Below are 10,248 nucleotides of genomic sequence, written 5' to 3' on the forward strand. Positions count from 1 at the left end.
CCTAGAACTAGTGGTACTTTAATTACTAATAAAAACATAAGTCTAGAAAAATTACTAAAAACCGAGGTTCAAAATCCACATATAAAAACAGTAGGGCTTCGTTGCGCTACCTCACTCTCCTCTTCTCCCCCATCTCTTTCTTTTTTTTTAGATTTAAATAGCTATTTTGACTGATTTTCAGCCTTTTTACAGCATGAGAGCAATGGGAGGAGCCGGATGCGGGGGGCTAACCACCCCTTGAGAGGACGGCAAGGGGGTTACCCGCTCTTTCAGTGAATGGTAATGGGCGGTACGGCCGGCGGGCGGGGGTGAGGCCTACCCACCCTCTTATAGGTGGTAAGGAACGCTACACTTGAGGGTGGACCCTACCCGCCCTCTGACAGGGTTGTAAGGGGTGGCACTAACATTATGACATTCTTACCGCACTTTGTAAGGGTTGCAGCCTTTTTCAAAGTGCAGTACCCTCAATTTGACAGGGTTGTAAGAGGTGACACTACCACTATGATATTCTTACCGCACTTTATAAGGGTTGCAGCGCTTTCAGAGTGCGGTAGATGCTTATTTGTATAAATATTGTCATAAGAATTTATTTATTTAAATATTAATGATAAAAAATAAAAAATAAAACTCTTAGGCGTGCTATCTTCCTACCCTCGGGACTAGAGTCGAAGACCGGCCTGTCCAGCCCGGTCCAGGCAAAACAGGCCCGGCAATTCGCTCGAGCGCTGGGGTCAACAAGAGACGACGATTTTTCAGTCTGCAAGTCTGCACGCGACGTGTTCTGAAGCTTGATCCACGCCTCCTTGTTCATACAAAAACCATAGCTCCGATGGAGGCACGATGATTTTATCTACTAATGCAGTCCCGTCTATGCGAGGGTTTTGCACTTGGGGACTAGGACAAGGGGAACACGCCGCGGCGTCGTCAGGCCCGGCGCCTCGCCCATGTCAAGGTCCGCGGAGCGCATGCCGGCGGGGAGCTCCCAGTCGAAGTGGCGCAGGAGGCTGGCGAGCGCGAGCTCCAAGACAGGCAGCGCGAAGTTGATCCCGGGGCAGATCCTCCGGCCGGCGCCGAACGGGATGAGCTGGTAGTCGGCCCCCCTGAAGTCCACCGCCGGGCTGCCGGACACGAAGCGCTCAGGCCGGAACTCCTCCGGCGCGTCCCACGCGGCGGGGTCCCGCGCGATCGCCCATGCGTTGATGAACAACGCGGTCTTGGCCGGGATCTCGTGGCCCTGCACGACCGCGGGCGTGGTTGATTCGTGCGGGACGAGGAGCGGTGCCGGCGTGTGGAGCCGGAGCACCTCTTTCAGCACCGCCCTGAGGTACTCCATTCTGTTCAGGTCCGACTCCGCGATGGTCGGCTGATAGGCGTTGGCGACTCGCGCGATCTCGTCTTGCAGTTTGGCCATCACCCGCGGGTTGGCGACGAGCGCTGCCATGGTCCATTCCAGCGTGACGGTCGACGTCTCAGTTGCGGCGGCTATCATGTCCTGCAGACGCAAGAACCGAGAACGGGTCAGAGGAGGGCGGGATTGGTAGACATTTCTTGAGAAATCAAAAGAAGATTTGTGCAATGGATCACCTCGACGATGCTTTTGATGCGATCGTCGGTGAGCTCGAGCCAGTCGGCTGCTTCTTCCCTCAACCGCAGCAAGACGTCCAAGAAGTCCTCCTCCTCCTCCCATGCACCGTCGCGCCCCTTCTCCCTGTGCGCGGCCACTATCTCTGACAGGAACTTGTCCCACGCCTCGGCCATTTCGTCAAGCTTCTTATCGAGGCCCGTCGCCCATCTCACCACCCTCGCCGCCGCGTCCGGCAGCACGTCCTCCGCTTGCAAGCCAGCCACCAGCGCCGTAGAGTTCCCTAACAGCTGCTTCAACCTCTCAGCCGTAGCCCCGGCGGCGCCGGTCGCCGCGCGGGTAACCACCGCGTTGGCGTAGCCGTGCAGGAGCTCCCTCAGCTCCACGGCCTCCCGTGCCTCCGCGGCGCGGCGGATCCGGGCGACGAGCGCGGCCACCTCGGCGGCCCGCACGGGCGCGAACGACTCCACGCGGCGCGGGGAGAGGAGGTGGACCACGGCGATCTTCTTTCCCCGGCGCCAGTGCTCGCCGTACGGCGCGAACGTCACGTTGCTACAGCCGTACGTCAGCTTGTCGCCCGCCGCACTACGCGGGCGGGAGGCGAAGGCGAGGTCGTGGTTCTTGAACAGGTCGGCGGCCGCCGCAGCCGTGGACACGACCAGGGTCCGCCTGCGCCCGAGCTGCAAGAGGAGGAGGCCGCCGTCGCCGCCGTAGCGAAGGTGCAGCTCGTGCAAGGAGCGGTGCGGGAGGCGGCCGATGAGATGGAGGTGGCCGATCAGCGGCAGCGATGGAGGCGACGGCGGGAGCTTGCCGCTCCGACGGTTCTTGACGACATAGAGGAAGACGATAAGCACGGCAGCGGCGGCGAACACGTAAGGAGACATCTTCTCCTGCTCTGCTGACTACTACTGATGGAGAAAAGATTGGGTTTTGCTCAGCATTTTGCGACCACTGCGATTAAAAAAATTTCTTGGTAACTGCGCGCTGAAGTTGTTGAAATATTATCCGGGCCTGATCATTTCACGGCTGAGGAGCAACCACGGCAATTTTTGTTGTTTCCTATCGGCTTAGATGTGACTTCATCCATTCGATCAGGGAAGTCGTCTGGTGGGCCGGCCTATGGCGAATTTTCGACATTGAAATCTCAGGCTCGTATTGCATGATTGGTCTGAAGCCTGACGAAGTCCTCGCTTGTTATCACGTTATGGTAAATAGGCGATGGCGAGCGCTTATTTTGCTTCAGTTCCAGGAGGGAAGAACAGCGGCATCCTTGAGCTGAACAATGGCTGAATATTATGGCGGCCTTTCAGCAGTTGGCGACCTCCTCATCTGAAAATGATCAGCATTTATCCTGTGCAATTTCAGAACACTATGACAGTCAAAACATCCTTCCATTCGACTGGTCAGATATGAGTACCTTACATGTCAAACACAATGCACAAGCATTTCACCGATGACTATAGTAGTGCAGTGAAAATGCCATTTGCACACATTCACATAAATACAGTGGAAGTTCAAGAACAAAAGGAAAAAGAGCATGGAAGACGAAACTCTCACTATTGCATAAACTTCACTCATATAAATATGTCGTTCCATCTAAACACAATCCTACTTGTTTCAGACTTCCAGTTGCACCTATTTATAACTGCTGCCACTCTTTTCTATCTACAAGCCAAGGTACTGACATATGATGCTCAATGTTTGACATGTCCTGGGTTAGGGTTGACAATAAAGTATGCAAGAACTCCTACTAATGGAGCATTGATATAGGTGGTGGGTTCAGATTTCCTGAAATCTGCCCTGTCATCCTCATAAGCATCATCCTCCCCTGGCCCGCCAACGACTGCGCCGATCAATGGGTTAGGGTTCGAGCTAGATGAATTGTAGTAAGGTGTGCCTTCTTTGCACGCAATGCGTTGAGGATGGTCCTTGATCGAGGGCAATGACGATGCTCGGTGATGGATCTGCCGAGGATACCGGTTACCGTATCCAATCATGTATGACATTTTCATCGGATTATCTCCTAGTAGATAATCAATCTGCAGGTACGTATCACAAGTTAAAATTGTTCAGAGGGCAATCTGCCAATGTTCCTGAATTGGATGTCAGTGACACAAGTATACATGGTGAAAAATGTCAGAGATGTTAGTACCTGCTTTTTGGCCTGCAGCTGAAGAGTTACAGGGCCAACTGAAATGTCTCCACAGTTGACAGTGTGAGAGGACTTGGTGAGGTACTTAGCGTAAGTCAGGAGCAGGAAGGAGATGGAGGTGACATGCTGCATGTTGCTGCCTCCAGGCTTGTAGATCATGCCCCCAGGTGTGTACGTGATGTGTGGTGAAGAGGAATCTGGAATGAGTGTGCAGATGAAGCTGTCTGCCAACTCCTTATAGGACTGAAAAGATAGCACCTCTCCTTCTATGAACTCCTGCAAAGCAATTAGTCCTCACTTTCTTGTATCAATCATTTGTGCTCTGTTAATTTATCAGCAAAAAATGCATTCAGAAATTGAAGGAAATCAATGGTAGTAGTCCTGAACCTTGGAAACAAGGACATTGAAGCCAGCATGCTTATTGTCCCACCCGAACTCGTTGGTGTTGTCTTCTGCACCAAGGGTCTTGCCATTGGTCTGAATGTACTGGAGGAATGTGTCATCCTTGGAGGCTCTGCTTAGCCATGCCGCCCCCCACAGCAGCTCATCCTGTCAAGCATTTTCATTATGTGCTTTCTGACGCCAGCTTGATCAGTTCTGAACTTCTGTTGTTCTCAATGTTCTAATAGTGGAATCTGTGGAAGCAGCCTTTAATTCTCTTCAATTTATACGAGCCTATTGGACGATGAAATAGTTGCTTTTTCGCCCACAGTTATTACACTCACTGTTGAGCACTGAATGTTTAGGGGTCATTCTGAATTGCTAAATCAGAATTCTGGAAGTTTAGAAACTCAAATGTTTGTTGCTCTGCTCTGTTAGCACTAGAATTCCAGTCGCTTATACTACCCTTTGGGCCAACACATTATACATGAGCAGTGTGCAGTGAGTGTCTAGAAGGTGATCAACCTAAAATTGCTAGACGTTGGAGTCCTGAAAGTTCAGGAATAGAAACTTCAGAGTTTGTTGTTGCGTTGAAAATAGCAGTTTGAGAAATTAAATTGAGATGTGACTTGGTTTATCGTTTATAATGAGTGATTGATAATATGCGGCTTTAGTTGAATATCCATCTAATTATAAATGTATAGTTATGTATGCAATGATTGATCTTATCTAACCAAAGTAGTAAATAATTAGAGATTATATCGTTGTCTCGGTGCAGAAAGTTTACATTCATTGGATAGACCGATGTGAGGGTGTTTGACCTCACCGGATAGTTTGGTGTGTGGCAATTGTGTGCACCGGAGTATTTTCAACGCAAATGCAGAGAAAAATTCATTCACCGGAAGGTCCGTTGTGTGTGAGAGTGAGCACCGGACTAATTCTTCTAGAGAAGAATTTTTAGCGCTAAATTTAGAGAGAGCGTCGGATGATCCGATGTTGGTAATGGGTGCACACCAGACTAATTTTTCAGGAGGGCTAAAATGTGTGTACCAGGACAAGTTTTGCTCACCGGATGGTCCGGTGTTGGCAGTGTGAGCACCGGAAGTGATCATCGGACTAATTTTTTCAGAGAGGAATGCAAATTAGGCTCCAGTAGAATTATACTTACCGGATGGTCTGGTGTTGCACTGGTGTGAACGTTGGACCATCCGGTGTTCACATTTTTGTTACGTCTGATCTTTTTTAACTTGATTTTGATTTGGACTAACATGTGATGATATTATATGGTTCTGGAGATATATGTTTGCTTATCTAATGATGTGTAGGTGCTGGATGCAACATGGCGGTCGATGGCCGGTGATCGTGGCCAAGCGGAGTGTTTGGTACTGGACGATAAAGGAGACCGGACAGAGTAAAGGGTGATCCTAACTGTATATATGGAGGTCAAGTAAAGCATGAGGTGAATGATGAAGATGGTATGTTGACAAAGTCAAGTGAAAAGAGATGCCAGTGCAAGTAACAAGACGGTCCGAGGGACTGAGAGCGGGAGAGACTTGCAGGTGGTCAAGATTGCAAGACGAATGACACACGTCAACATTGGAAGACTTGCTTGAGGACAAAGCAAGCAAATGTGAGTCATACCTTGAGAAACTTAGAAGTCAAGTTTACTAGACCTATAAACAGAGGGGTGGGACTATGAGAGAGGATGAACTAATCATTTGAGTCCCTTATGCCACCTATATGAGAGTATTGTGTTAGTGTTTTAGTGAAAAGTATGATGTGTGCTTAGCCTATGTAATAAGTGAGAGTTTTGAGAGAAAAATATTTATAATCCGTCTAAAATAGGGTTAACCTCTTTGAGTAAATTTTTTTTATTTTATTTCATGTGCTTGAATTCTGCTCCTTTGTAGGAAACATGCCCTTAGGTTGATTGCCTAAATTACATAAGGGCATGTATGTGATTTTGGTGATTAATGACAATATAGTCAATAAGACTAACATGTTTGTCAAGTATATGCTTTAGTAGGTCTCATGAATGCAACAAAAGAGAAGTCACCGAAGCCGGAATAAAGAAAGGAATGAATTGGACTTGTTCCATGAATTTTGATGTGATCAAATGGGTTGGATTTCTGTATAATCTTGTAGAGTTCTTCACAAGCTTTCAATAGAGCCCAAGATCATCAAAATCGAAGTTCGGAGCGAAAAGTTATGCCCAAAATACAAAACGCAGTTGTGCTGAAATTTGCCTCACCGGATTATCCGGTGCTCACAATGAATTTTGATGTGATCAAATGGGATGGATTTTTGTATAATCTTGTAGATCTATTCACAAGCTTTCAATAGAGCCCAAGATCATCAAAATCGAAGTTCGGAGCGAAAAGTTATGCCCAAAATACAAAACGCAGTTGTGCTGAAATTTGCCTCACCGGATTATCCGGTGCTCACAATGAATTTTGATGTGATCAAATGGGATGGATTTTTGTATAATCTTGTAGATCTATTCACAAGCTTTCAATAGAGCCCAAGATCATCAAAATCGGAGTTCGGAGCGAAAAGTTATGCCCAAAATACAGTTGTGCTGAAATTTGCCTCACAGGATAATCCGGTGATCAAAATCAACATAACTCCGGTGCTTCAGAGGAATATCCGGTGCTCAAATCAACATAACTCCGGTGCTCAAATCAACATAAGTCCAGTGCCTCACAGGATAATCCGGTGCTCACAAAATGAACTCACCGGACTAATTTTTGCAGAGAGCTCCAAAATGAACTTATGGGCATAGGATAATCCGGTGCTTTTGTCCGGTGTTAACTAACTCATCACAGGATAATCCGGTGCTCACAAAATGAACTCACCGGACTAATTTTTGCAGAGAGCTCCAAAATGAACTTATGGGCATAGGATAATCCGGTGCTTTTGTCCGGTGTTAACTAACTCATCACAGGATAATCCGGTGCTCACAGTTGAGTTTGAGTGGGTTCCAACGGCTAGTTTCTCTGATGTACTCACAGGATAATCCGGTGCTTGTACTACTATCATCACAGGATTATCCGGTGCTCACAATTTTCTGAGCCGTTGGGGCAACGGCTAGTTGGCGGGTTTGAGGCTATAAATACTCCTCCACTCAGTCATTTGAAGGTGCTGGAGTCCAGAGAAGTTCATGTACATTTGAGAAGACATCCAAGCCACCAAAGTGCTTAAGTGATCAAATCCAAGGCGATTAAGCACACCATTAGAGAGTGATTAGTGCTTGTAGACCTAGAGAGAGTGTAGCTAGTTGATAGCTGCATAGAGAGTGGATCAAGGAGTGATCCTAACTTGTACCAAGTGGTACGCCGGCACCTTCGAGTCTTGGTGACTCGCCGGTAAGCTTGTTGACCCTCCGACTTGGTGTGGAGAGGCGACAAGGTATTTGTGCGGGGACGCGGAGACCCTTGCCTTTGTGGCTCAAGCTCCGAAGTGATCACGGTGGCGAGGAACCGGAAGAGAGGCTAGTGGTGAGACCTTGCCTTGGTGGTTTGGTGGCTCATCCGGGTAGAGGCCTTGTCTTTGTGACTTGGTGGCTAAAAGGCCGTGACCGGGTGCCGACCGGGAGCATATCCTTTGTGGAGCTCCAACGTGGACTAGGGGTGGCTTTCATGCCATCGAAACCACGGGATAAAAATCGTTGTGCCGAGTTTGTTCTCTCTACCCTCTTTACACTTCCGCATTTACATTCTTGCAATTTACCTTACTAGATAGGTTGCAAGTTTCCTTAATCGGTAGAGTAGACACGCTAGATAAACCTAGAGCACATTTAGATAGAAATTGATATAGGTTTACCTTGTGTTATTTTTTGAGCCAGCTTAGTTCTAAGTGTCCTAATTCACCCCCCCTCTTAGGACGTCACCGATCCTTACATCCTTCTAGTTTTTCTCTCTTGGTTCGTGTGTAGGTTTTTCTTTTCTGGATTTATTTTTTATTTTTTATTTTTGGCTGAAATTTTAACACATTGTGAGATCATTCTTTTTATTGCCAGAGGCATAAAATTCACATACACGCGTTTATGTGTTGAGGTCTTGAATTTTCTTACCTCTAGACAATCAATTTGGAGAGTTTTGTTGCTCGGTGTTCATCTTTTCTTATTTCTTTGCTAGTTATGATCTTTCGAGTGCTAAGACACACGAATTAATTTAAATAAAACCTATGGTTCATATATCATCCGTAGAATCGTGTTGCCTCGTTTTTCTCTTGTTAAAACTTATCTTGATTTTTTACTTTTACTTGAGTTTTGAGGTGCGTTAGATGATCTAAATAGGAGAAAACTATCAAATTCGCAAGAAATTTATTGATGCGTCTATTCACATTCTTCTAGTCGTCGATCTCGTTTCTACCCAGTCACTTATGGCGCAACTTCATTTTGGCCATTTGTACTGTCATTCTTATGCTAAAGATGTGCAGTTGTATCTAGCATGAGCTATGAGGCAAGGTACCAAAGTAGCAATGGATCATCACCATGTAAGCTGCTTTGTTTCTTCTGGTCAATCAGGTAGATGTAACTTAATAGTCATTTACGTAATTACGTTGTTCCATTCTCTAGGTCTTTTATGCAGTTCTTTTTTTATCAGATATGTCTACAGATAGGATAATGTTTGGTGAACTATGAACTACCAATTTCCAAGGTAACATTACTGCAACTGCAACACCATGTAAGCTGCTCTGTGTCTTCTAGTGATGAAGCAGAGGTTACGTCGCCATCTGCTGACAAAGGCAGGGAAACGAGACAAGCATCTGACCTGGTAGCCATCGAAGTCGCAGTAGAACGGGCAGCCCCCGGCCCTGAGGTCCGGGTCGTCGCTGTACGCGCCCTTGTACGTGTCCGCGAACTCGAACGCCTTCCTGGCGCTCGCGAGCAGCGTCTCGGCGTACGCCGGGTCGGCGTCGCGGAACACCATGGACGCCGCGGCCAATGCCGCCGCCGTCTCCCCCGCGATGTCCGAGCCCGGCCGCCCCGCGCTGATGTTGTACACCGTGCGCTCCGTGTCCATGTCCTCCGGCCTCTCCCAGCAGTTGTGATCCTTCCACGGGTCGCCCACCTGCATTGTTTGTCCACTCTCAGCGACTCTGCTCTGCTGTGACATGAATGAACGTGGAGGTGCAATGTACGTAGCACTTGCCTGCATGAAGATGACGCCGGGATGGGCGACGGTCTTGAGGAGGTAGTCGGTGGCCCACCGCACGGCGGCGGCGGCATGGCGGTGCTCGTCGCGCGGCATGGACTCGCCGAACTCGATGACGCTCCAGGCCAGCATCGTGGTCGTGAACGCCATGGGGAACCCGAACTTGACGTTGTCCCCGGCGTCGTAGTACCCGCCCTCGAGGTCGACCCCGGCCACCGCGCCGTCCGACAGGCCGGAGTCCCCGCGCCACGACGCGCGCTGCCCCGGAGGCAGCCGCCCCGAGCGCTGGCCCTCGAAGAAGAGGATGGACTTGGCCAGCGCGTCACGGTAGTCGTGCCGCGAGGCGGCGAAGAAGGAAGCCGAGCAGGACGGCGCGAGCCAGTGCGCCAGGACGTACACTAGTAGGATGTGCACGCACAAGTGGCGGATGGGAGACGAACAAGAAGCAAAGCAGGGAGCCATTTCGAGCTTGCTGCTACTCACACAAACTCGCTAGAGGTCTAGAGCGTGTCTTTGCTCTTTGGCGCGCATTTATAGGCATCAACATGTCACAATGCACATGCTCATATTGACAAACTGTCATAGTGTCATACACTGCTACTTATCCATGGCATTGGTAATTTCAGTATTGGTGACTTACACGTATACTGAACAGATACGACTGAAATGGTCCTGACCATTTGTACTGTGAACATAGCTTCATTCACTGGGTATATTAAGTAGAAACCGCTGGTGATGAATGCTATCAATATATATGTATATATATGGTTGCAGGAATGAAATGAATGTATATATGTAACTGCAGGAATCAGGATGTATACATATATTCAGGGTCTGGGTTCTTCTTGGATTTATGGTGGGGAATGGTTGAAGGACCAAGGTGAGGGTCACGGGAGTGGTGGTAAGAAGAGGTGAGGCCAAAGGTTTCTTTAGGGTTCTTGATGGCCGACACGGGCAAGCAGCACTCCTCAGCA

General features: G+C 48.4%; 2 protein-coding genes across 2 annotated transcripts; both read right to left on the reverse strand.

Annotated features, from left to right (window-relative positions):
• Positions 1–748: 748 nt before the first annotated feature.
• On the reverse strand, positions 749–2,555 carry LOC133902182 (cytochrome P450 71A1-like). The gene is made up of 2 exons (XM_062343779.1): positions 1,585–2,555; positions 749–1,492 (listed from the first exon to the last, which is right to left on the reverse strand). The coding sequence occupies exons 1-2, from the start codon at positions 2,464–2,466 to the stop codon at positions 869–871; spliced, it is 1,506 nt and encodes a 501-aa protein (XP_062199763.1). The 5' UTR covers positions 2,467–2,555; the 3' UTR covers positions 749–868.
• A 229-nt stretch (positions 2,556–2,784) lies between these two features.
• Positions 2,785–9,757, reverse strand: LOC133902183 (endoglucanase 23-like). The gene is made up of 5 exons (XM_062343780.1): positions 9,272–9,757; positions 8,891–9,190; positions 4,122–4,283; positions 3,735–4,010; positions 2,785–3,621 (listed from the first exon to the last, which is right to left on the reverse strand). Exons 1-5 carry the CDS (start codon positions 9,734–9,736, stop codon positions 3,277–3,279), a joined length of 1,548 nt encoding a protein of 515 aa, XP_062199764.1. The 5' UTR covers positions 9,737–9,757; the 3' UTR covers positions 2,785–3,276.
• Positions 9,758–10,248: the final 491 nt, after the last annotated feature.

The sequence above is a fragment of the Phragmites australis genome, chromosome 20, assembly GCF_958298935.1.
Source record: "Phragmites australis chromosome 20, lpPhrAust1.1, whole genome shotgun sequence".
Taxonomy (NCBI): Eukaryota; Viridiplantae; Streptophyta; class Magnoliopsida; order Poales; family Poaceae; genus Phragmites; species Phragmites australis.